Source organism: Hemicordylus capensis, chromosome 4, assembly GCF_027244095.1.
Source record: "Hemicordylus capensis ecotype Gifberg chromosome 4, rHemCap1.1.pri, whole genome shotgun sequence".
Lineage (NCBI taxonomy): Eukaryota > Metazoa > Chordata > Lepidosauria > Squamata > Cordylidae > Hemicordylus > Hemicordylus capensis.
This window is the reverse complement of record NC_069660.1, coordinates 188,814,620-188,842,071: the sequence shown is the minus strand read 5'-3', so window position 1 is coordinate 188,842,071 and position 27,452 is coordinate 188,814,620. Positions and strand designations below refer to the sequence as shown.

Here is a 27,452-nt window from a genome sequence, read left to right as displayed (position 1 = left end):
ATTGACTTATAGGCCAAATGAGATTGGCAGTTATCCTGCATACAGCGAACATACCCACCCAACCAACCAGGCTGGAATCTGAAGTTCTTCCATTTGCAGTGGATGTCTACTGCTTGTAAGATATTTTTTTATCCCTTGCACAAGAAGTATGAGTTGTATAAAATAAATAAAGCTTTATCAATACATTTTGTTCTATCTGCACAAGCTCAAGCCAGTGAGTGGTATTTGTTCCAGTGCCTTGCATATTCCTCACATTTTATAATTTGATCCCACTAACCTTTCTCCAAATCATCTGCAGGGAAACCTCGTTATATACTGATTCATTATCTGTGGATTCGTGGATCCAGGGTTGGGTATAAGACACCCAACCTCAGTATATGGCGGGTGGGAGGGGCACATTGACCTCGCATATCCATGGGTCGGAGGTGGCCGGAAATGAGCGTCAGGGTCATTTCCAGCCGCCATTTTGTTTCTCGGAGCCACAAAATAGCTTCCGTTCAAAAAAACAAAACAAAAAATGATGATTTTCCGGCAATCCAGGGGCACAGTGCAACACAGGGGGAGCAGCAAAGCATTGTAAGGAGCTTATTCCCCCCCCTTCCTCCCCACCTAACCCTCAATTCCTCATTGAAATAATACCACGATATTCGCGGTTTCCATATCTGCAGTATAAATCCACAACCGTGGAATGCAACCCCCACAAATATTGAGGTCCTCCTGTATCATTATCTCAGTTGTGCATTTGACCCACATATGGAAGTGTGCAAGCATTTATTTGTCTTGTGTTTGCATTCAATTGCATTCTATATAGGCCAACAAACAAAATTGTTTTTGTTTGTTTGTTTTTTACATAGGGCACACTGGATGTGGGGCTGATTGATTCTGTTTGTGCATCTGACAGTCCAGATCGGTAAGTTAAAATGCTGCTGTAAGATAATTCCCCCTACCACCACCACCACCAGCAGCATTTTGTTTCAGCAGCTTTTCTTACTTACTGAGACAATCTAACATGAGAAATTGGTGAAAGACAAGCTAGAACTGTTCTTAATTATTCTGACTTACCTTGTATTACTGGACTGAGCACTTCTGTTCTGTGTCCAGAACATGCCTCTTTTAATCGTGGCCCTCAGAATGTCTGAACCAATTCATTCTCAATGGGAAAGTAAACTAAATGAGGTGAAAGGGGCAGCACAGAGTCCCCCTCTTCTGGCCCTCATAATGGCTGCAACAAAGCGCTCACCCTGGACCATTGTTCATTGGACAAGGGGTGACATTTGTCCTCTGGCCAAGAGGGTCAGGGGCCCACAAAGCTCGGGGTGCAGCCTGCTGCCGCCCTTTCCATGCTGGGTGCTGGTGCCCTGTTGCCCTGCAGCTGGGGCACACACATGCTTTCTGTGCACGATGGGAAGAGAAGAAGCGCGCTGGAACTGGGCTTCCTTTCTCTTCCTCCCGTGCTTCCTCCTCCCAGTGGACCACCACTCGCCACCTTCAGCACTTCTGGCCATGCTGCCCGGCCCCGATCCACCACCACCCTGATGGAGGACAGCGATCCCCGGTGCTACTGCTGGCCACAAAACCTGGTGGAAGGGAAGGCTTGGGTGGGATGGGTTGCCCTGCCCCCTTGCATCTGATGTCAGCTGTAGGGGGCGTGGCTTGGGGTGCTGGGGCATACACTTTGCGTGCGCGATGGAGACCCCCTAGCTGCAATTTGTCCCCTAGCCATCAGCAAGCTCACTGCGCCCCTGTCTTGGACTTGAGCTGCAGCTGCACAAAAATTAGTGGCAGGAGCAACTCTCCATGAAAGTGTATAGCACTTACCTCTGAGTAACTGAGTTGCAGGATTGTGGCCAAGTTGACATATGTTAAGATGTAAAAACAAAGCTAATGAAAGTAAAATGGTGAAGAAGGTGGTTCAGCATTGGCCTGAAAACACAATACAAACAAAAAGGGAGTACTTATGCTGACAGCAAGCAATGTTGGCCAGAGTTATTTTGTTAAGGTCTCAAACATTGTCAGTGTTTACCATACAGAGTTTTCCTTTTCTTATTTTTCCCCATGTAGACCCAATTCATTTGTGATCATCACTGCTAATCGTGTACTTCACTGCAATGCGGATACTCCAGAGGAGATGCATCACTGGATCACCTTGTTGCAGAGATCCAAAGGGGACACCCGAGTAGAGGGGCAAGAGTTCATAGTGAGGGGTAAGAATATTTTGCAAAAGAAATTCCCCAACAGAATGTAGAATTTTTCTTACTATATTTTGGTGTTTGAAAATCTTTCAGGTAATCTTCAGAGAGCAAGTCTTCTTTTCCCAACTACTAAATATCATTGAAGCAGACTGTGTATATGGGCTGTGTATGTTTGTAATTGCCTTAAATAACAGGGATGGGAGGAGGAGTTTGCTCTCAAGACAAATGGTGGGGAGACGCTCCTGCCTGTGTTTGTGGGACTGGTCATCTCAATCCTGCTGTGTCAGTATGCTGTCTCTTCAGACTAGTGTTGGAGCAACACTCCAAGCTCCTTGATGGTTGGTCTTGTATCTGGCTTCACCTGTCATCCAGCTGAGCAATCTGTGGTCCTGATGGCTTACTGCCCTGGATTCTTTCTATGCTTTGCCACTATGTCCCTGAGAACTTTGGCCAGGAACTGGACTTACAACTTAGGGCCCGGTTGGACATAGCATAAAACCTTGGGTGGACGAACCTGTGGTTAATCTGTGAAGCCAGGAATCATTCCACAGACAATCATTCAGCTGCAGTTTTGCAACCTCTGACTTCTGGGCTGGGGACCCTTCCCTTTTCTTGGTCCACCGAGGCTGCATCCTAGCAAGCTCCATATCACTTGCATCGCCAGACTGTGGGCAAGGTGTCAGGATGTCAGTAAAGCAGCAGCCATTGGCCAAGATCTTTGAGGGGTTGTGCTCAGTGCGATCATGCCTTGGCAGGGAAAAGACATTTTAGCCCTTTTCTCGCACTACTGCCTTTTCAAGAGCTCTGCAGCTATACAGACTTGCACAAGCTCAATTATTGATACCAGGGGATGGCAAGGGGCACTTCCAGATGGTGATTGGGTTTCAGGGGAGAGAATGACAACAGCAGCCAAGCAATTGGGGCAAGGGAGCGGTGGGCTGGTGGTTTTCATGGGAAGAGCTCTCACTGACTTTGTAGTATGTATATGAGGGCATGCAAAGGGTCCTGGGGTTCGGTTCACTGTGACCAAGGATGCTCTTGGATTTTCCGGCCTGGGCCAAGCGGTCCAGGAAGCCTCAACACACTCTTGCCCCTGTGCCAGCTTTCCAGCCAGGCATTACGCCTCATGAGAGGGTCAGTCCACAGCGGGGAAACAGAGGCACCATGTGCATCAGCTCGCTGTTGGACTGCACTTTCATGAGGCAGGCTTTCCAACTATAGGGGGCCCTGCTGTTGGGGGGCTCCCGGTGTCTCTGGTTAATAATAGAACTCATACTCTGTACCTTCCCCTCTCCACTCAATCCTTCCAAACTTCCAAGGAGTCTGGTCCGCTTAATGTGTTCGAGCGGTTTCAGGTGGGCCGAGTTAGGAAAGATGAGGGATGGGTCCTGCGACCAGAGCTAAACAAGCTGGACTGGCACCAGCACTGTGGGGTATGTAAATCAGCTGCTGTGGAGCATCCTGGGGCAGGGGTCCTGCAGATTAGAGTGATCCCTGGCTAGTGAGGTTACTGTGTGGGGTTAAAAAAAAAGGACGGATATATGGGAGATGAAATTGTCAGAGGGAGCATTCACACTTCTGGTTTGCTCACTTAACCTCAGCTAACAGCCAGGCCTAAAAGCTGGGCTAGGTGGTACTGGTCCACTGGGGTCAGGCCCGATCCTGGCGGTTCTCATACGCAGTCTAACCATCCCTAGCCCGAGTTAAGCTGTGTGTGAGAACAGCCTCAGTATCTCTTAGCCATGTTCACTTCCAGTATGAGTCCTTGGCTGAGGAGAAAAGTGCCCGTGAGCAAGGAGAGACTTAGGGAGGAAAGCCATGAATAGAGGAAAAGTTTAGAACCCCTCACCTGCACTATATTTCTTGTTTTAAAAAAAGTGGAATTCCTCCCCACATTCTTCTCTTTCAAACTCTGATCTGATAGGGCAGAACAGAGTTTAAACAAGCAGGCCTCATGTCATCACATCTAGTTTGGGCTTAAATCTTATTTTATTTATTTATTTATTATTTCTCTATGTAAACTGCTTTGAAAACTTTTGTTGAAAAGCGGTATATAAATATTTGTTGTTGTTGTTAAATGTATTAGAACGTGTAATGTCCTGTCCACTGGATAGTGAATATATTCAAACTAGCTGACCCCACACAGAGCATCTGTGTAGTTGTGCACTGAGCCTGTGGCATTCCCCACAGCTCGCTCGCTCTCCCCCGCACCTCGCTCGCTCGCTCTTCCCCCGCACCTCGCTCGCTCGCTCTTCCCCCGCACCTCGCTCGCTCGCTCTTCCCCCGCACCTCGCTCGCTCTCCCACGCACCTCGCTCGCTCTCCCACGCACCTCGCTCGCTCTAACCCCGCACCTTGCTCGCTCTCCCCCCCACACTCCACACCTTGCTCGCTCACTCTTCCCCCGCACCTTGCTCGCTCACTCTTCCCCCTGCACCTTGCTCACTCAGTCTAACCCTGCACCTCCCTCGCTCTCCCCCCACACCTCGCTCGCTCGCTCTCCCCCCGCACCTCGCTCGCTCTAACCCCCGCACTCCACACCACCTCGCCAACCCCGCACCTCGCTCGCTCCAACCCCGCACCTCGCTCGCTCCAACCCCGCACCTCACTCGCTTGCTCTCCCCCTCACCTCGCTCGCTCGCTTGCTCTCCCCCTCACCTCGCTCGCTCGCTCGCTCTCCTCCTGCACCTCGCTTGCTCGCTCTCCCCCGCACCTCGCTCGCTCTCCCCGCACCTCGCTCGCTCGCTCTCCCCCCCGCACCTCGCTCTCCCCCCGCACCTCGCTCTCCTCCCCGCACCTCGCTCACTCGCTCTCCTCCCCGCACCTCGCTCGCTCGCTCTCCCCCCCGCACCTCGCTCGCTCGCTCTCCCCCCCGCACCTCGCTCACTCTTTCTTCCCCCTCCCTTCATGTTTTTTCTCTCCCTCCCTCCCTGAGTTATTTAATTCACACAATGGCATCCTCCTTCTCCTGAAGGGGCTCTTTCCTCCCTCACAACCCATCTTTTTGCAGACCCCTGCCTGCTATCCTTTTATATAGAAAGATTCCTCTCCTCTACAATCAAGAGCATCTTCCGACCAGTAACAGTTGCATTCCAACTGACCTTAAGCATCACAGGCTCCTCCTCCTTATCTGCATAGGGAATCCCCACTGCCCAATCACCACCGTGCCACAGGCTCCTCCTCCCTATCTGCATATAGAATCCCCACTGCCCAATCACCATAGTGCTTCTGCTTTCACAGGCTTCTTCTCCCTATCTGCATATGGAATCCCCACTGCCCAATCAGGTGCTTCTGCTTGCAAACTCTGTCAGCCAATCACCTTCTTTCTTCCACGTCCCCATGCATGACCCGTCTTGGAGAATTAATAATATAGATAGATAGAACATTCAGGGGCGTAGCTATAATTGAGCAAAAGGGTTCAAAGAACGGGCCCCCAGCTCCTGAGGGCCCTCCAGCTCCATCCCTCCCTATTTTCTTCATTGTCTGCCTCACTCTGGATGAAGAGAGAGGGATGAACATGGGCCCCTCTCCCCTAGCTACGCCCCTGAGAACGTTGTGACCTCTTCAATGACTAGGAAAGGTTTTTACATCCAAAATCAAACCAGTCCCCTGAGAAGAACTCAATTGATTCTGTTTTAATGTTTATGATGGTGTTATAAATGGCTGTTTTAAAATGTATGTTTGAGAGAGCCACAGCAGCCAAAGGTGGAGAGAGAATTCAGCATGTTCCAGGAAGAGCTTCAGTTCAGGAAGTGTCCTTTTCTCCCCTCACTAGGGTGGTTGCACAAAGAAGTTAAGAACAGCCCAAAGATGACTTTGTTAAAGTTGAAGAAGCGGTGGTTTGTCCTGACACACAATTCCCTGGATTATTACAAAAGCTCTGAGAAGAATGCCCTCAAGCTGGGCACCCTGGTGCTAAACAGCTTGTGCTCTGTTGTGCCTCCAGATGAGAAAACTTTTAAAGAGACAGGTAATTAACACCTCAGGAGATCCTCTCTCCTAGACTCAACTGCCATTGCCATTAAGAGAGACATTTAAAATCTTTAAAATATGTCTACACCTGAAATAAGAGATACAAAGATATAAGGTCATTTATGTCTATCTCATTACTTTATAAAACAAATGAATACTTTTATTTTTGTTTTTATTATTGTTTTTAGTATTGAGCCTGTTGTTATAACAAACTATGCTTTCTAAACGGATTTCTAAAGGCATTTTAATTTGCATGCTTCAAAGACACGCACTATTTTGATCTGCACAATGAAAAGGTAAAACAAGATATAGTGGGTTGCTGCACAAAGGCTCTACTCATCTCAGCATACTAAACATTTCTATGTAGGGATGAAGGTCAGCACAGTGTAAGAGGTTAATTAAGTGCACTTCTTTGGGTTATCTAGGGTTGCTAATATTATTGGGACACTTCAGCTCCACCAGGTGCCTGTAAATTGAATTAGCAACAACATGGTTTTCTTTCCTCTCTTGCCATAGGCTACTGGAATGTCACTGTATACGGGCGCAAGCATTGTTACCGCCTCTATACCAAGCTGCTCAATGAAGCCACCCGCTGGTCAAGTGCCATCCAGAATGTGATTGACACAAAAGCACCCATTGACACTCCAACTCAGCAACTTATTCAGGACATTAAGGTAGGGATACATTCTTGAAAGATTTAATCAGGGGAAGATAATCCACCTGATTTATTTTCCTACCATAAAGAAAGGGAGTAGAATTTACATGTTCAGACTCTGAAGTAATGAATGAGGGCAAAGAAGCAACCATTACTTATAAGGCCTAATTAACGTTACCAGAGCAAGGTGGTTGCTACTTCCGCTAACCATTCTCTATGTGAATCTTTTAAACAATGGCCTGATCCTTGAAGGAAGGGTGGGATACCAGTGTTACTATCCATATTTGTATCTTGCTTTTCCTCAGAGGAGTTCAGGACAGATTTGAAAAACAGAATAGCATAGAGAACAGCCCTGCCAGTATTGGCAAGCTGGATGAGCAGTATATATGTGCTCCATCCCACAGCATTCCATGCTTCTAATGTCACTGGAGTGGTGTGGGGTCCAGACAAATAGGCAACCTGCCATCCTGGTTATCTATGAACTGGACCCATGCTACAAGGCAGGAGCACATACTTTGTTTGATATTAAAGAGGAGAGTGTCTGTCTGCTGTTCTCCTTTGAGGTGAAGAAGATAGCTTCATCATCTTCTTTGAACAAATATCTCAATCACTGTGTATTTAAATTCTGCTTCAAAAGAACTTGCTTTACTGCAGACCTTTTACAAGCATTGAGTGGTGGATTATTTCTCATATTTGCCCCGTGAATAATCCTGCTTTATACATGTTTACACAGGAGAACTGCCTGAACCCTGAAGTTGTTGAGCAGATCTATAAGAGAAACCCAATTCTTCGTTACACGCAGCATCCCTTGCATTCCCCACTCTTGCCACTTCCCTATGGAGACATCAATCTGAACGGTAAGCCCTTCAGACAGGCAGCCCCATTCTCCTCCCTGTGGAAAAACATGTCTGCATAAGAACCTTTGCTGTGGACACTTCCACAAAGAAAAGATGTTTTGACTCATTCACTTACCACCTCAGAAGAAACCCTCTTGTAATCTGTATGTCACCTAACAGGTTGCTAGTAGATAGTAGAGTTAGCCAGAGAGTAAATAGTAGAGTTAGCCAGAGAGTGTTACTGCTGTGCTCAGCTCAGTACCTCTCCCAATCATTCTTCATATTCCTGTGCCTCTTTCCACATACTGCACCCCCTGTCCATATTCTAGGGAGGAACGGCCAGCATTAAATGGGGGGTGGGGGCACCCAACTGCTTGAAGGCTGGTTCATTCATGCGCTTCAGAAGGGAATGTTATGGTAACACCCAGTTGGACTGGAGTTGAGATGGGAGAAAGCTAGCTATCCAAATTTGGGGAAGAGGTTGTTGCTGCAGTAGGAGCAAGTGGCTTCCTCCGTGTGGAACTGACATAATGCAATCCAGAACTCCAAGGAACCTGACAAAATCATTCTGAGGGCTAGGTATAGCCTACTCGGTATCTTGGTCTTTTAAAACTTTGTTTCCCAAGTGTTTGACAAAATAATCAGTTCTGAGACGGGGGCGGGGGGAGCAAGAGTAGAAATTAAAACATCTATGCAACATTAATCGGAGTGTTAAAATTTAACGAGAACATTTGAATTTTCTGGAGCAGGGTTTTGAATTTTTGACACAGAAGTCTAGACTCTAAACATCTTACTCCAAATGAATATCCCCATTTGAAACAGGATATTAGTTTGGCATCTGAGTTAAGGTTCATTTTTCATGTTTCTGTCTTTGTCTTTTAACAGTGCTAAAAGAGAAAGGCTACACAACTCTGCAGGATGAAGCTATCAAGATATTTAATTCTCTGCAGCAACTGGAGTCTGTGTCAGATCCCATTCCTATTATTCAGGGTATTCTGCAGACAGGACATGATTTACGGCCTCTGCGAGATGAACTTTACTGTCAGCTCATCAAACAGACCAGCAAAGTACCTAATCTGGAGAGTGTTGGCAATCTGTACAGCTGGCAAATTCTCACATGCATGAGCTGCATGTTTCTGCCAAGCCGCAGCATCTTGAAATATCTGAAGTTCCACCTAAAAAGGTATGCACAGCTAGGATTTAGTCAATACTACACATAAAGTTACTTTGTTCATCCTGCCCCGCAAACCCCCCCCCCTCCCATTTTGTGTAGAGGAAGGTCAGTTTTTGCATCATGCACCATGCAACAGCCAGTTCCAAGTCTTCTCTCTTTGTCGTGCCGAAGTGCAATAAAAATACAAACGATGGGGAACTGTCCCATGATAAAGGGATGAGAGAGGTAATATGTCAGTGATGCATTGCCTCTCTTCCCCTCTCTGTTTCCAGAAGCTTGTCTTGGGATTTTGAGTGGAGCTGGAACAAGGAGAGGAGTTTCAACAGAAGGAAGGAGGGATGAGGGAAGAAAAAAGATAGTGTGTGTGGTGGGGTGTGCGATGAGACTAGCAGTGGGGGGGGGGAGGAAAGAGCCCCCACCACCCAGATATTCCACAACTTTCCCTACTTGTGAAGTTTAATGGGAATTTCTGAAGGAAAAAAGAACTGCATCTGACCTAATCAGTCCAGCACTACATTGAAATCTTATGGACAAAACCAGTTTTATATATTATTGTTTACATAGAATACTCTGAATGAACATTAACATTGACTGTGAAGAGTAAGTTAGGAGCAGGTGAAGTTTTGCATGACACAGAAGGTATGAGAAACTCTGTCCACAAGTGTCCCTTTATCTGTCCCTGCATATAGCAAGGCCTGCATGAGCTTACTTTTGAGAGAGTGGTATTCATATAGGTATGTCTTTGTATTGGGTATATGGACTGTCACAAAATTTAACTTTGAATCCCCCTTTCCCACTTTCTGGGGACAAGTGTAGGTCCTAAAAAAAAAACAGCCCTAGGGATGGGAGACTGGCGAAAAAGATCTGGCACCCTTATTAGTAGTTTGTATAAAAGGTAAAGTGTGCCATCAAGTCGATTTTGACTCCTGGCGCCCACAGAGCCCTGTGGTTTTCTTTGGTAGAATACAAGAGGGGTTTACCATTGCCTCCTCCCACACAGTATGAGATTATGCATTTCAGCATCTAGTGTGTGTAGATTGTTCTGACTTCTGCCTCTCAAATGCCTCAAAGATAATCAGCTTTCCCCCCCCCCCAAAGGCAATTGAAGCTTAGTGTTTGTCCCTACAGGGTTCATGACCAGTTTCCAGGCACAGAAATGGAAAAGTATGCCCTTTTCATTTATGACTCTCTTAAAAAGACGAAAGGCAGAGAGTTTGTGCCGTCCCGGGATGAAATTGAAGCCTTGATCAACAGACAGGAGATGACATCTACTGTTTACTGTCATGGCGGGGGGTCCTGTAAGATCACCATCAACTCCCACACAACCGCTGGTGAGGTAAGAAGAAAATGCAGTAAAGCAGGGAACAGTTAGTGACAAACCATGGAGGGCCCTGCCTTCAACCATTTTTGCAAGATGAAGATACACTCTTGATACCCATGGGGTATTCATAGCATGTGCTGAAATGTACTGTTTCCAAAGAGGAAGTGCATGGTGAGCAAGGGGCAGAAGTAGTTCTGGGCTCAGCTTGTGAATAAGAAATGTAATGTTACCTTCCTCACAGTAATACATCATATATATCTCAAAAGTACTCCCGTCTTAGTAAAAGTAGTAAAAGCAAAACGTGTGACCTTGGCTTGGATTGCATAGGTTGAGCTGTTCAGAATGGATGGTCCAGGTTTTTTTCAAGGGAGTTTGTAGTCTTTTTCTGAAATAATTCTGTGACTTTTAGCAGACAAAATTTTAGCTAGTAATCTGCCTATTTTCCATTGTGGAGTACAGTTCTGGGAGGACCTAGTAAAATTCTGATTTGTGCAGATTTTCAAACTGCAGAACCAAATAGCTGAATCGGGGGAACTGTAAAAGGGAGAAATACAGTAAAGATGCTGAGATAGCAAACACCTTGGAACTCTACCTATTTTGTGCTCCCGTTATTGGTACCTTTGGTACAGATGTTGGAAATTCTAAATAGAAGATAAATCTCTTTATATTTGTGTACCTGATAGCAGTTTTCCATGTGCCTGACAAACTTCAAAGTGCAAACATATGCACTCTGAGAATTCTTTGTCAAGAAAAAACTATAGTAAAACTAATTTGAAATTGCAACTTCTAAAAGTTAAAAATAAAACCAATGGAAATTGACAAATGCTTGAAGAGGTGATATCCTTTTGATCTTAATTCCTTCCTTGTTTTCATTTTCTGTTGATTGAAATTATTACCCTCTAAGATCTAACTGTCTCTTGTTGAGCTTCATTTTGTATTTATCCTTTTACTCCACTAGGTTGTTGAAAAGTTAATTCGAGGGCTGGCCATGGAAGATAGCAGAAATATGTTTGCCTTGTTTGAATACAATGGAACTACAGATAAAGCCATTGAAAGCAGAACTGTTGTGGCTGATGTCTTGGCAAAGTTTGAAAAGTGAGTGTGCCTCTCCTAATAAGTAAGCAATTAAAATGCCTAACTGCAGCATTCTGAACTTCCCTTTCTTGAATCAATAGCATCTTTTTTTCCCTCCCACAGGATTAATGAAGTGCTTGTAAGCCTGGGAATGATTTCATTACCCATCACTGTGGTTCTTATGTTCTGCTGTCCTAAAATTTCCTTTCTTGTGGCTTCCTCCTAGTAACCCTCCCTCATTTGGACTTTGACTCCATTCCAGGCCTTGCTTGAAATAAACAGATCTGAACCCAAGATTTGTAGTGGGTTTCAGGTCCCGTCTCCCCCCCCCCAAGGAAATTGGTTAGAATAATCCAAGATCAGTCGGTACAGATGTCATGGCCAATCTTGAGTTTGATTATTATTTCCATCAAAAGTATAATTCTTCAGAGATTCACACAGGCAGGAGAGCGGGGAATGCACGCTCCCGAGGCTCAGGGATGTCATAAAAAAACAGGGTTTCACCATAGTTCCATGTGACTGGAACTGGCCTATCATTTTAAACAGTGGGTGCAATTCAGAATCTTGCTCATGTGATGCAGCTATTCTGAGACAACATCTTCAGTGCTGCACTTCATACGGTATTATTTCTCCCCCATGGAAAAAAAAAATCCCCTAAATATAGAAAATGTCACATTAGAGAAAAGACTAGTTGGATTCCTGACATGCTTATTATCTACAAGTTTGGATTGCAGGGAATTTTTCCTGGGGGAGCATTCAAACATTGAACCTAAAGTTGTACAATACAGGAAAAACTTGATCACTGGATAGCACACAGATCTGCCATCATCTGGGCAGGCGGCCAAGCAGGCATTGCCCATTCTGGCTGCCTGCCGGCTGCCAGCCTGCCATGGCAGTGTGTTATAATGTCATTGCCACATTGTGCAGCAACATCCTTATAACATGCTATGGCAGAAGCAGCCGGCAATGGGCAGAGGCGGTGAATTGAGCAAGTGGGCACCAGCCTGTACAGGCGAAGGGGCTGGGGGTGCCAAAGCCAGGCTTTGCCTTGGACACCCTCAGTCTTTGGGCCAGCCCTGGGCCCACCTTACCTCACTGCACTTGGTTGCATTAAGCAGCTTACTCCATGCCCAGCTCACTTTCAGTACTGGAGCCAATCTAGGGGGAAACTGCTTAAAAACAGTAGAGCATAGCATGACAATACAGAGAAGAGGACAGGTTTCACTCCCCTGCTCTATGCACTCCTTTTGGTATTAAAAAATACCCCTCCCCAGCCCACACATTATAAACAAACAGGGCACACAAGCATGTAGTGAACTTAACTAACACAGGATTGCCCTGATTATATCCAGGTTCAAAGATCCAAATTACCAAGTCAATGGATTTGTCAAAAGAAATGTTGAGTCTAATGTTAAATACTGTATTATTTTTATTGTCCGTTTAAAGGACAATACAGTACAAACACTAGAATAGTTCTACTCATAGCTGTTTTGCACCAACTTGTGCTTTTCCAGGCTCGCTGCTTCAGAAAGAGATAGTGTGGCGTGGAAATTTTACTTCAAGCTCTACTGCTTCTTGGACACTGAGCACGTGCCAAAAGACAGCGTGGAATTTGCGTTCATGTTTGAGCAGGTAAAGAAAGCTGAAGAAAGGTTTGCTCTTTTGCATGTTAAGAAGAGTAAGAGATCAAGAGGTTTATAAAATTATTACCGTATGCCATTCAAATTGAAGAGAAGGATGATTGCTACTCAGAAGCTACTTCCAAATGATGAGTTGGGCTAATTTAACATGAGGCAAAGTAAGGTGGTTGCTTCAGGATGTCAGATTTTGGGGTGCTGTTAATGACTGCTGAACAGGAAATAAGCAATCCTGATCCACGGGCCCAATCTACCGCAAAGTTCTTCTTGCACCAATCCATTTCAATTAAAATTTGAGTATTCCCTGCACCAGAGATCAATGGCCCTTGTATACTAGAAGGGACATGGATGCCATTTGGTTTTGTGCCTCAGATGCTAAAATATCTTGGATCTGCTCTGTATTCTACACTCATTTCTTGCTCCAATTGCTGCTCTTTTATTATTTATTTTTATTTGATTTTCAAAAGACGGCTTTCAAATGTTGCATTAATCCCATGGCAAATAATAATTTAACTCTGTAATTTTCCAGTGCTGTCAGCCATTTATTTCTGATAACTCCTTTAATCTGAGGGCATTTATTATAGTGGTTGGCTGCCAAGGACAGTTTCACCTTTTAGAGCTGCAAATGAAATACATGGTTTAAAATCCTCTGTGGTTGTAACTACCAGGGGCCCTATGTAGTATAAGGATGGTGAGACCCATGAGTTATTTTTATGTACAATGAAAGGTTGGAATGGTGAAATAACACTGGTTTTTTAGAAGAGGTGATTTTAGATTTTCTACCTTGAGGAAGCTCTTTTCATGTGAACATTTGCCACCAAACCCCTGTTCGTAGCAAAGGATTCTGGGTTATATTTTAGGGCACACTGGCTGACATCCTAACAAAGCATGTACACTTCAAGGGACCGGAGAGATGGGAGGAGAGCTGATTTTGTGGTGTTGTTGTTGTTAATAATAATAATTTGATTTCTATACAGCCCTTCCAAAAATGGCTCAGGGCGGTTTACATGGAGAAATAATAAATAAATAAGATGGATCCCTGTCCCCAAAGGGCTCACAATCTATTAGGCATGATTGCCTACTTTTGCTAAGTAAGGTCTGCCTTGGTTTGCATTTGGATGGGAGACCAGAGCACATGTGAGCACTGCAAGATGTTCCCCTCAGGAGATTGGGCCGTAGCTCAGTGGAAGAGCATCTGCTTGCATGCAGAAGGTCTCAGGTTCACTCCCTGGTGTCTCCCGATAGGGCTGGGATACAGTGACCAGAACTGTATGTAGTGCCCCAAATGTGGCCACAGCATAGATTTGTATAAGGTCATTATAATATTAGCATTTTTATTTCCAATCCCCTTCCTAATAATCCCTAGCATGGAATTTGCCCTTTTCACAACTGCCGTGCACTGAGTCAACAGTTTCAACAAGCTGTCCATCATGACCCCAAGTTATCTCTCCTGGTCAGTCACTGAAAGCTCAGACCCCATCAGTGTATATATGAAGTTGGGTTTTTTTTGTCTCAATCTGAACCAATTCACACTTGCTTACACTGAACTACATTTGCCAATTTGTCACCCACTCACCCAGTTTGGAAAGATTCTTTAGAAGCCCCTCACAATCTGTTTTGGATTTTACTACCTTAGTTTAATGTCATCTAAACTAGTCAGTAATGGGCTGGATGAGGGATAACAAACTGAGACTGAATCCAGATAAGACGGAGGTACTCATTGTGCGGGGTCAAAACTCGGGAGACTATTTTGATCTGCCTGTTCTGGATGGGGTCACACTTGGGGTCACTCTTCCCCAGAAGGAACAGTTACGCAGTCTGGGGGTGCTTCTGGATCCAAGTCTCTCCCTGGTGTCCCAGGTTGAGGCAGTGGCCAGAGGTGCCTTCTATCAGCTTTGGCTGATATGCCAGCTGCGTCCGTTCCTTGAGATAGATGACCTCAAAACAGTGGTACATCTGGTAAACTCCAGACTGGATTACTGTAATGCGCTCTATGTTGGGCTGCCCTTGTATGTAGTCTAGAAAATACAGTTGGTTCAGAATGCGGCAACCAGGCTGGTCTCTGGGTCATCTAGGAGAGACCATATTACTCCTGTATTGAAGGAGTTACACTGGTTGCCGATACGTTTCCGGGCAAAATTCAAGGTGTTCGTTATAACCTACAAAGCCCTAAACAGCTTGGGCCCTGGGTATTTAAGAGAACGTCTTCTTCGTTATGAACCCCACCACCCATTGAGATCATCAGAAGAGGTCCGTCTGCATTTGCCACCGGCTCATCTGGTGGCTACTCAGGGACGTGCCTTCTCCGTTGCTGCCCCGAGGCTTTGGAATGCACTCCCTAGTGAAATAAGAGCCTCCCCATCTCTGACAATTTTTAAAAAGTCTTTAAAGATGCATCTGTTCACCCAGGCTTTTAATTGATACTGTTTTGATTGTTTTTAATGTTGTTTTAGAATATTGTTTTTAAAAATTTTAAATTGTTGTTTTAAATTTCTTGTTTTTGTTTTTAACTAATGTTTTAATGTTGTTTTTATCTTGTTGTAAACCAGAGGCGTAACTAGGGAAAACGGTGCCCGGGGCAAGCACTAAAATGGCGCCCCTGCGCGCCCCCAACATACTACATTATACTTCGGTTTTTCCTCACAAGCGCCCGCCGCCAAGCCAGGCCACTGACTGGCTGCCAGGCGCCAGCAAAGCAATGGGGGGGGGCACGGGCAGCACGGAAGGGACAGCTTGTGGGGGAGGGGGCGCCAAAGCGCTCCCTTGACTGCTGCAGCGCTGCTGCACTGAGCAGGAAACATTTGTATTAACAAAAAATTTAAAAAAATTTAAAAAAAAATTTTGTCATGGCGGCGCCCCCCGTGACCAGAAAAGATGGCGCCCGGGGCACGTGCCCCCCCTGCCCCCCCTATAGTTACGCCTCTGTTGTAAACTGCCCAGAGACACAAGTCTTGGGCAGTATAAAAATACGGTTAATTAATTAATTATCTGCAAGTTTGGTCACTTGGCTGCTTACCCCAACTTCTAGATCATTTATGAATATGCTAAAGAGCACTGGTCCCAGTACTTCTTAGTTCATTGTGAAAACTGTCCATTTATTCCTACCCTCTGTTTCCTGTCCTTCAACCAGTTACTAGTCCACACATGATCCTGTCTCCTTATCTCATGACTGCTAAGTCTCTTCTAGTGCCTTTGGTGGGGAACTTTGTCAAAAGCTTTTTGGAAATCCAATTATACTGTGTCAACTGTATCACCTTTATCCACATGACATCCCCTCTCAACGTCTCAAATTGGCCCAGTTCTTCAGCCTCCAAGCCTGAGAAGCTGACCCCTCAGCTCCATCTGTCTTGCTGGCTCCGCACGTGGAACAGGTAGCACTTCAGATAATGTCCTGGACTTCAATATGCTATCTAGCAGCCTAAACTCGCATTTTGGGCGGTATAAAAATGTGATAGATAAATAAATAAATTTGGCTTCCAAGATCTTCCAACTGCGTTTCCCAACATTGTTGGTGCCAACGTGCACCATGTCAATTGACCCCTCACCAGCACTGCCTATCTAGATGCTGGTGACGTCCTCAACCTTCACACCAGGCAGGCAAATCATCGTGCAGGCTACAGGCAGGTCACAAACCCATCTCTCTATGCCTCTAACAAACAAATCACTCGCTACTAGGAGGCCCACAGTCCCTGGAGGAGTGTCCTCTGTGCGAGAGGATAGGGGCACATCACCCAAGGAAGGGTTGCTTTCTAAGGGAGCATTCCCCTTTACTTCTGACTGATGTCCTCCTTCCCTGAGACCTTCATTCTCCATTACAGATTAAATACAAACCTGTATTTAATCTGTATTTTAAGGGAGTTATCTCAGAATTATCTTCTGTTTGGGTAAATAAGGCACAAATGTTTTCTTTTCAGCTGTGCTAGCAATTTGAGTGTCATGGACTATGTATATGTCAAACTTCAGTTTCCAGGGTGGCTTGGTAGAAGTTCCATAGAAATTTGGATATACCTGTACACACTAAATCCCCATTGTCCTTGATAGAGGGAGAGTGCTATAGGCATGGGTGTTACTCCAATAGAGAAAGTTCAAATGTCTTAAAAATAAAGAGGATTTCTTGTTTCACTAAGAAAAACTAAAGCAAAGCAAAATATGGCCCTTGCCAAGAAAAACACAGTTCAAAGCACAATCAGTTAAGCTTACTTTCTTACAGTCTGAGTCTCTTTCTGCGAGCCTCTTCCTTGGCAGTTAACTTCCAACTGACTCTCCTTTCTAGGTTCTGAGATCCATGGAATTCTCCCTGTCAATCCCAGTACCTAGCATCAGTTACTATATTTACCTCACCCCCAGACCACGCAACGTAAAAATATAAGCAATTGTTAACCAGGAGCATTTTCAGACAGCAGGCTTTACCTCGGGTTTACTGTTGGCTTTGCTGCAAGTTTGAATTTGTTCTCAAAATCCAACACAAAAAAGTGGATTTTTTTTTTTTTTTAACCCTGGACATAACCGTGAGTGCCCAACTGAAGGGAATGATAGCTCCTGGGAAGATTTCCTCCCTGCTTTCCACACTGTAAGTGTGCCACTGCATTCTATAATATCTAAAGAGGGCAAATGACTCCCCCATTTCTAGGGAGTGGTATACAAATGACCTGTTTTCAGATTTGTCTGCTAAGTAGGGTGTCTTGGCTACCCCAATACCAAATTTCAGGGCTCTAGGCATGCTGATACACTCATCAGTCAGTGAGGCCCAAGCTTATGATATACATATTACTTGGAAGAGTACATTTTTGTGCTTACCTCTGCAATCTTATCTCAGCTAGATCCAACTTTGGTCTGCAAAGTTTTGTTTCTCTTATTCCAGCTGAGGATACAGCCTTACTGGCAATTAGCACGCAGGGTTAGCAGCTGACTGTTTCTTCCTGAGATTTCTAATAATCTTTTCAATTTTCCAGCACCCAGGGTGGATAAAAAGAAATGTTGTGGGGTTTTTAAAACTTAAATCTGATTTTTTAAAGTTGAATTTTTATTTTTATATAAATAAAATACTACTACTACTTATATACCACTTTTCAACATAAGATCTCAAAGTGATTTAAATAGAAAAATAAATAATAAATGAATAAGCTGTGAACATCAACCTCTAAAATAGAATTTTATACAGCATTAAATAAATAGAAGATATTTTCACTCAAATCCCTTGATATTTCCCTTCTCATGTTTCAATACTCGTTGCTCATACAAGAACTCCTTGATTAGAGTCTATTGGACTTGGGCATGGGAGAGCCAGGGTAGGCATTGTTTCAACGAAGTGGCCATGAGGAAGGTGCTATTTTCCACTTCAGTTATCGGTCAGCAAAATAGGGATGTGGTACACCAACACCTCTAAAAGTTGCTGTAAGCATTAATGAAACTTAGTGGTGGTAATGGTAGGTAGTAGCCATATCAGCCATCTCCTGAGTCGCTATTCCTCACTTAGTGATGCTGTCCAAACAACCTCAAAGGAATCCTTGCTGCTGTTTGAAGCCCAGAATAACAAAGCACCATCAAAACCTAAAGCAGAACATTAAAACATTACTTGGGGATGGGCTAGAAATGCTGTTTCTATTGTACTGCATATATCACAGTGTCTTGTTTTCACTAAATTTGTAGACAAGCTACCTAATGGCTCAGAGGGGAAATGACTTGACTAGCAAGCATGAGGTTGCCGGTTCAAATCCCTGCTGGTATGACCCTCAGTCCATGGGAAACACCTATATCAGGCAGCAGCCATATAGGAAGACTAGCCGACCCTGCACAGAGCATCTGTGCACTCTTTAGGGCCGGCGGTTACCTCTTTCCGCCCCACCTTCTGCCCCAGTCTCTGGCCGACCCGTGCCAGGCCCAGGCTGCCGGGCCGAGTGCTGCCACCACCTCGCCACCGTGGCCGGGCCCGCCGCCAACCAATCCTCCTGGGTGCGCCTCAGCCTATCAGGCACCTCCACCACCCAGCCAATCAGCTGGGCACCGGAACGCACATTCCAAGGTGCACCCAGGAGAATTAAATATATAGATGCTGAAAGACATCACCTCATACTGTGTGGGAGATGGCAATGGTAAACCCCTCCTCTGTTCTACCAAGGACAACCACAGGGTCCGGTGGTCGCCAGGAGTCGACACCGACCCACTTTACTTTACTTTACACTATCTTCTGCTACTATATTGATGGAGAAACTATTTATACGTAAGCCAGTTTCCTAGAGGAGAGGATGCTTGGCTGCCCTCTGGTGGTTCTTACCATCTGAGCCATCTGTGTATTGTCAGGAGTAGTAACCTAGCTAGGATAGGATGATGATGATGATGATGATGATGATGATTACATTTATATCCCGCTCTTCCTCCAAGGAGCCCAGAGCGGTGTACTACATACTTGAGTTTCTCTTTCACAACAACCCTGTGAGGTAGGTTAGGCTGAGAGAGAAGTGACTGGCCCATTTGTTCCTATGTATTTATTGTATGTGGTAGTGTTTCTTTGTTTGGAAGCAGCAGAAAATTAGAATGCAGAATGTTATGTCTCATGTCTGTTAGGCACATGAAGCAGTGATTCGAGGCCATTATCCAGCTCCTGAAGAAACTCTCCAACTCCTTGCTGCCTTGCGGCTCCAGTACCTACAAGGAGACTACATTTCCTCTAGTATCACTGTGCCTGAAATGGAAGAAGTCTACCCACTGCAGAAGCTGAAGTCTCGTATTATCCAGTCCACTAAAATGTTTGCTCCATCAGAGAGGATGGAAAGGAAGCGGAGCAACTTTCTGGATGGCACCCTGAGAAGGAGTTTCCGCAGTAGCTCCATCAGCAAGCAGAAGATGGAGGAGGATCAAATGTGTGATATGTGGGTCAAAGAGGAGATCTCTGCCACCAGGACAAGTGTGATTGACAAATGGAAAAAAATGCAGGGAATGAACCAAGAACAAGCAATGGCCAAATACATGAGTCTGGTTAAGGAGTGGCCTGGCTATGGGTCAACACTCTTTGATGTAGAGGTGAGTATACCAATTATCTGCTGCTGTTGCTGATAGTCCATGAATATGCTATGACAGTGAAAGATGCAATCTGCGCCATACAATGTATTAAGTTACCTTCAATAATAACATTTCACATGCTTCAGAGCCAGCTTCAAGTTGGTTGTTAGGAGGGAGGGTAAGGTATTAGTCGCTGTCATGCACATTCAACTTACGAGTTCCCACCCAAATGCACAAGGGAATATTGTTGCTTTCCCTAGCTTTAAGGCACTTTTGGGACCTTTCTGACATCAACAGCTATTACTCCAATCTGCACCCACATCTCAGACCTCTTTGCATGCCTAGCAACCAACCCACTCACACTAAGGAAACCAGAAAATGCTGCTGTATTTAAGGGACCTGGAAATTGAATGATCACAACACAATGGGCACCTATGTAGAAGTGAGCAACAATCAATACTTATCCCCTCACTCAGCTACAGCCCGTTTTAAGGGCCACCTTGTTCTACAGTTTTTATCTGTGCTCATTTGTTTGCTTAACTGAGGATGGTGTTACATCAAAACATTTATGTATAAAAACTTTTAGTTTTTCTTTTTGTGGGATGAGTCTTTGTTGAGGGTTGAGGAGATATTATGCACATTGCATCGCTGACATATCAACTTCTAAACAGTTCAGCTATATGGTGGACCTTTTGCTATTGTACATAAAATTGTCAAGCTGGAGATGTTAGATAAATAACAATTAGATAGTAATGTTAATCTGCAATATTCTTATACATAATATTTATTGTAGGTTAACATTACTGTCTAATTGTCTGAAGTGGTTTTATTTATTTATTTATTTATTTATTTATTTATTTATTTACATTTATAAACCACCTTGCCCTTAGGGAAACTGCCAGTACAAGGAAATGGCCTGGTTGACATTTCCTACTATACAATTCTATGAGTTGCATAATAAGCAAACATTAGAAGGCATCAACATTTCTTAACATTATCCAGTTATTTCTTAAAGTGTAAATTGTATGGCTGCAATGCAGAAGAATGCCCTGAATGCCTGTATAGTATTTTATGAAATCCAAAATGCCCTTTTAGTGACCCATTGGAGCATTGAATGTAGACCTACAAAACAAGTTTAGTTCCACCCTAGGAGTCATTGGGGAGGTTTAGGCAGGTTGCTTCCAACATAATCTACCTCACTGGCTGGTTGTGAGGCTACATAAGCTGGGCTGTCACCCAATTAAAGAAATTGTTGATTAATCAGATTAGTTCTCAACAATGAATTGATTAATTAAATAAATCTGTATATATGACTGGCTTTGATTTTTTTTAAATAGCACTTTGTTTTTAGGTAGTGCATGTATAGCAGGTGAAGGGGGACACCTAATGATACCTGCTTTCTGCAGTTTTATATTCAAAATAATTAAAAATGAATTGCCTGATTAGTGGGGGAGGGAGGTACCCTGAAAAAGAAATTAATTCTTTTTTTTATTAAATTGTAAAGCCTTTTGTGTGCTGAAAAATGCTATAGAAATTATAAATAATGGCCAACATGATGCTCTGTGTTCCATTACCAGAATGCTCTGTGCTAGGGCTACACTGCTGAGGTATTGTAGGCAGCCTTGATGCTGTTAAGAACAAGCAGTTGCACAAGCAGCACTACCGCAGTTATTCCCATTGCAGTGAATAACTGTGATAGCACTGCTTGCACAACCGCTTATTTTTAAGAGCATTGGGGCTACATGCACATCTTGTAGCAGCCCCAGCATGAAGCAGCCCAGTGACAGAATAATGTGCATCATGTTGGCCAGTTGTTGATGTTTTTTACTGTATTGTATTTGCAGACCTGTGGTAGGATTCAATTATTATCTATATGTGTTCTCCACCATTTCCCTTGACTTTTCCCCCCAGTGTAAAGAAGGAGGCTTCCCCCAAGAGCTTTGGTTGGGAGTTAGTGCTGATGCTGTTTCTGTCTACAAGCGTGGAGAAGGCAGGCCTTTAGAAGTATTTCAGTATGAGCATATTCTGTCTTTTGGAGCTCCCTTTGCCAACATCTACAAAATCGTTGTGGATGAGAGAGAGCTGCTTTTTGGAACCATTGAGGTAAGAGAAGATGAAAATTGAAGGCTTTTTTGTTGTCCTGCCCTCTTTTTAAAAGAGAATGAATGAATTTAATCCACTGTGCCAGTAATTGGAAGTAAAAGACCTTCTGGGATTCTGGAGCTTGCACAAAGGTGATCAGGATCTTAATGTACTTCTGTGTGCTTTTGCTTTTCTTCAAAAAGGTGTGATCCACTTAATTTTCACTTCAGTGATCTTCATCTCATAGGGCTACAATCCTGCACACAGTTTCTTACGTTCTTTCCCACCGAATCTCGTTGAATCCCTCACTTACGTGGAGCAAGGCCACTTAACTCAGTGCCTCACATTTCCCACAGCATAATGTGGGTGTGCAGAACCATCTGCGCCCCTGCAGGGCTTTAACACATATGGCAATGGTGCTGCGCAAAAATGCAGTACCAGAACTACCAGCCTCTTGCCCAGTCACATGTTGCACACAACTTCCATTATTCCCAGTGGAAGTAGCACATGATCTGTAATTGCATTAGAGGTGAGTTCTTCCAGTACTGCCCTCTTGTGCAGGATCATTGCTGCATGTGTTACAGCTGCACAACAGCACAGGCAACTCTATGACACCCGTAGGCCTCTGTGGGACATGTAAGCCAGTGAATCTGACCACCAAGAGAACACGCAGAGGATATTTTTCATCAATACCAAAACAATTCAATTCCAGTTTATTATGGTCAAAGACCAGTGAAAAGAGTGCATGTATAGAAATTGACTAAAGTTACAAAGCATTGCAGGCCTTCCTTTCTACTCAATATCAAAACATTATTTGCAAATCGTATTTAGTTTGACTATCTTTTTTCATTGAAACAAAAATTGTATCCTGTTAGAAAAGATAGTATAGGTTTGCACAATAGTTGATTGTTAGCATAATTTTTCTTGGTGCAAAATACTACCAAAATACTATCCTTCCCAAAAATCTGCTATAGTTTCTAAAAGATGTTCATACAATGTCATAAATTCTTGTCATGTAAGTATTGACAATTCAGTGTTCTAGTTCTATAGGCAGTTCAGTCCATAGTGAATCTTTGCTTCTGTTCTACTGGTTTCAGGAAAAAGCAAGAAAGCTTGTTGACTATGAACAATTTAAGCGTGGATAACTGTGGCTACAATACAGCCCAGTTGACTTCTACAACAATTCATAAAATAAGAGCCAAACTAGACATGCTGCATCAAAAATATATCGTACAGCTTTTCCTAGACAGTACCACATCAGACTTGAAAGCATGGGGATGATATATTAGCATGTTCCTTTGTGGGAAAGGGTATACTTGAAATGTGCATTCACAAGTTTTCCATTGCTGTCATTGCCTTACAGGTGGTTGACATTGCCAAACTGATGAAAGCTTATATCAGCATGATTGTGAAAAAGCGTTACAGCACCTCTCGATCAGTGAGCAGCCACGGAAGCCAAGGCAGCTCCAGGTGAAGCCAGAGAATCCATCTCATCGTGCTCTTATCAAAATATATCACTGCCAACTTGTTGGTATCTCCAAAAATGGTGATTGGGGCTACATGCACAAGCAGATTTCTAGGAGATTCTTCAATCAACTCATAATGTTCAGCAAGCTTAGAAATATAATATTTGCTTGCATAGTCCCATACTAAAACTCTTCGGCTAGCGTACTTCAAGCCTTCCAAAGCGTTGTTACCTCTAGAGAACATACTGTATGCCTTAACTTAATACGCTGCCGTCCAAGCAGTAAGAAGTGCCTTAAAACGTTTAGATCCAATTTGCATTTACTTAATTGTTTGTCAGTTGTTGTTTTTTTTTAATAAACCACTTAGCATATTAAGGAGGAGCTAATTCAGCCATCTTGCACTAACCAACTGGCTGATTCATGTCATGACAAGAGAAAGAAACGTATTTGTTAGGATGCTGCAGGCAGCTTTCCTTATGGACTTGGTTAGCAATGTTGTATTCCCTTCTTCCTTTTCCCCACCCTGCTTCCTTTCATCTGTGTGAATGAATATGGCCCTCCTAACCTAACTGTATTCTGCATTTCACAACCTCTTAAAGTAAAGGGAATAATAATGTGCAATGGTGTAAACAGTCTTTCTGTACATTTTAATAGTCCAGAGCTATAGTTGTCCCAATTTGTAGAGTTTCTTTATAAGCCAGTTTAGTACCAAACTTTGGGATTTTCATTGGGATTTTTTTCTAGAGAGGAATTTTTCATCCTTTGTTACATGCATATGTAACATATCTGCATTTCTGTACCTGCTGTATTATAAATAACACATCTAGTTGGAATAAACTGTATTTATAGACTGCCCTTAATATGGAAATGTCATTATCAGCACAATATACAATCATTTGTCTTCAGTTTATAAAGTTTTTTAAAATATATATATTAAACATTTCTTTTTAAAATGTTCAACTTGTAGTATTCTGGTTGAATTTCCAAAAGCTGCCAAATGCAAAGTATACCATAAGATGTGCATCAGCTGGCATCCAAATAAAGTGGTAAATATGTATATCAGGTAGGACCCAGTTCTTTGGCACAGCAGTGTGCTGTACACAAAAGCTCCTCCTGTGAACCAATGGGGAGTTTTGCTCAGGCAAGAACCCCTTGTGTGAGTCTAGCTCTCCTACTGTGCAATGAAAGAGCGTCCACCAACAGCACACAGCACACTGCTGGGCCAAAAGTCTAAATGCTACCCAGCGGAGAGAACAATGATGGTGAATCCGAAAATGGTGATGGTGGTGAATGTCTTTAAATGGTGGACATATCTCAGGGTGTTTTAGTATTTATTGCTGGCTCTGTGCCAGGAGTCGAAATCGACTTGATGGCACACTTTACCTTTTACCTGATACATGTTTGTCAGTAAATTAATGGCAGCAGACATAAGAAAACTCAGCCTAGTGCTTCTAACCTTGCATGAGAATATTTACCCGGGCTTCGTGGGGGGGTGGAATACCATATTGGTGACCTACGAACCAGATCACACATACTTTCAGCATGTTCTGCAGGAGGTGAAATACATAAGGATGTCCTGGGCTTGCATGCAACTCCTCCAAATCACATGAGATAGTGGCTGACACCCAGACTAATGAAGTACAGTGCAGCAAACAAGCAGCAAGCACTATAGGGGAGGTGCACTTCTTTTCGCTCTGAAGCTAATTGTGACTTATGAAAATGTTTGTTTGTTTATTTATTTACATTTATATTCCGCTCTTCCTCTAAGGAGCCCACAGCAGGGTACATAGTTACGTTTCTTCTCACAACAACCCTGAGGGCTGTGCAAGTCAGTGTGTTTCAGAAGACAAAAGAGAAAGACAAAAACCACCCATTCCCAATAACGTATGCTGTGCATTCACTGCACCAGCAACTTCATTAGTCTGAATATCTGCCAAGATGTAGCTGATAGGGATGTGCACGAACCTGTTTGGAGGAATGGCCTCTGCACAGGTTCGAACGACCGGCAGTTTGAAGGTGGGGAGGATAACTTTAAGTGCAGGGGAGGGTGTTCTTATCTCTCCCGCCACATTTTCCCCACAAGCACTACACTTCAGAAGGGTCTGGCGGGTCAGCAGCATACCTCCATGCTGCCCTGTTGCCTCATTGGGCTGGAAGTGACAGGAAGTACCCAGCGCACATGTGCATGTCGGGTACTTCCTATCACTTCCAGTCTGACTCAGCGGGGTGGCAGGGAGTTACGCTTCCACCCCGCCAGACTCTTGAAGTGTAGCGCCTGCGGGGGAAACATGGCGGGAGGGGTAAGAGCACCCTCCCCTGTGCTTAAAGTTATCCTCCCCGCCTTCAAACCAGCCAAACTATCGGTCGTTCGAACATGTTCTAAGGCCCGTAAAACGTACCCTCTGCCTTCGAGCCGCCCCCCACACCAGTTCCTTGCACATCCCTAATAGCTGAACCTTCTGCCCATTGTTAACCACTCAGGTGAAGACCAATTTGGTAATTGAGTCACCCTGACACATCAAAACCTCTGTGAAGTGCATTTATCACAGAGATCTTTAGGTCAACCCTCACCCCTGCCAGGATCGCCACTGAGAAAACCAATTTATCTTAGCTGTGAAACTAAAAGGAAAATACAGATATGACTGGCAGCTTGTTCGATGTCTCGTTTCAACTTTTAAGAGGAAGATGCAATACTGACTGACTACAGCAGGGCTGCTCAACTTTGGCCCTCCTGTAGATGTTGGCCTACAACCCCTGCTAACTGAGCAAAGAGGCACCTTTTAAAAGTGGTGATTCTCTTTATTTAGCAGGGGGAGAGCAACTGGCCCTATCCAACCCCAGCACAGCATCCTTCCCGTGGCTGTTGCTGGTGGCTTTCTTATGTTTCTTTTTTAGTCTGTGAGCCCTTTGGGGACAGGCAGCCATTTAATTAATTAATTAATTAATTTCTGTGTGTTAACCGCTTTGGGAACTTTGGTTGAAGTGGCATATAAATACTCGTCGTATTCGTATTCGTACAACTCCCAGAATCCCTGGCTACTGGCCACTGTGGCTGGGGATTATGGGACTTGTACTTCATAAACAATTCCGGGGCCTAAGTTGAGCAGGCCTGCACTACAGGAACAACGCTGCAGACAAATGCTGTAACTGTGGATAGTGGTGGGTGGTGCTTCAGAGAGTGCTCTGGGGAAGCTGTAAGTGAATACAGGAAAACCTCGGTATTCACAGGGATTTCGTTCTCAGCTAGTGCCACAGATACTGGAACCACGAATACCGGGCAATGGGAATCCAGGGATTAGGTTCCAAATAGCAGGGAAATGGGCTAAAAACAACAAAAATGCCAAATAAAGTGCCCTACTGTGCTCCGCTGGTTCCCTGTGTTCCAGGGATGCCCCCCAAGAGGAAAAAAATGGTCAAAAATCAGTTTTTCCAGCTCTTTCAAAAAGCCATAAAATGGCTTCCAATGTCTGAAGAACCCAAAATGGTGGCTGGAAATGAACTCCAATGTCATTTCCAGCCACCCCTAACCCGTGGATAAGTGGATTTAACCCTCCCCCCTGTTTTTTTCTCACATATACCAAATTGCTTTGGTGGATTGCTTTGGTGGCGCAGTGGTAAAACTGCCGCCCTGTAACCAGAAGGTTGCAAGTTCGATCCTGACCAGGGGCTCAAGGTTGACTCAGCCTTCCATCCTTCCGAGGTCGGTAAAATGAGTACCCAGAATGTTGGGGGGCAATATGCTAAATCATTGTAAGCCGCTTAGAGAGCTTCCAGCTATAGAGCGGTATATAAATGTAAGTGCTATTGCTATTGCTATTGCTATTGCTATTGCTATTACCCAGCCGCGAATACGTGAAACCATGAGTGCTGGACTCCTTTAAAAAAAAAAAGAGCCATAAAATCTCTGGCAAACCCAAAATGGCTGGATTTCAACCTACCCCTGACTCACAGATACATGGATTTAACTCCCCCCCCCCATTTTTTTCTTGCATATACCGAGGTTAGGTGCCTATTACTCAGCCATGGATACACTAAACCACGAGTG

At 44.2% G+C, this 27,452-nt stretch overlaps 1 protein-coding gene across 1 annotated transcript in view; it reads left to right on the top strand.

Annotated features, from left to right (window-relative positions):
• MYO10 (myosin X) overlaps positions 1 to 24,367 on the top strand; it is a 262,859-nt gene extending 238,492 nt beyond the window's left edge. Inside the window, exons 30-41 of the mRNA XM_053246980.1 lie at positions 855 to 910; positions 2,062 to 2,204; positions 5,967 to 6,161; positions 6,680 to 6,837; positions 7,552 to 7,675; positions 8,540 to 8,837; positions 9,957 to 10,164; positions 11,108 to 11,244; positions 12,738 to 12,855; positions 19,425 to 19,880; positions 21,771 to 21,962; positions 23,305 to 24,367. Coding sequence (XP_053102955.1) covers positions 855 to 910; positions 2,062 to 2,204; positions 5,967 to 6,161; positions 6,680 to 6,837; positions 7,552 to 7,675; positions 8,540 to 8,837; positions 9,957 to 10,164; positions 11,108 to 11,244; positions 12,738 to 12,855; positions 19,425 to 19,880; positions 21,771 to 21,962; positions 23,305 to 23,415 — 2,196 coding nt within the window. The 3' untranslated portion in view covers positions 23,416 to 24,367. The remainder of the gene's footprint in view (positions 1 to 854; positions 911 to 2,061; positions 2,205 to 5,966; positions 6,162 to 6,679; positions 6,838 to 7,551; positions 7,676 to 8,539; positions 8,838 to 9,956; positions 10,165 to 11,107; positions 11,245 to 12,737; positions 12,856 to 19,424; positions 19,881 to 21,770; positions 21,963 to 23,304) is intronic.
• Positions 24,368 to 27,452: the final 3,085 nt, after the last annotated feature.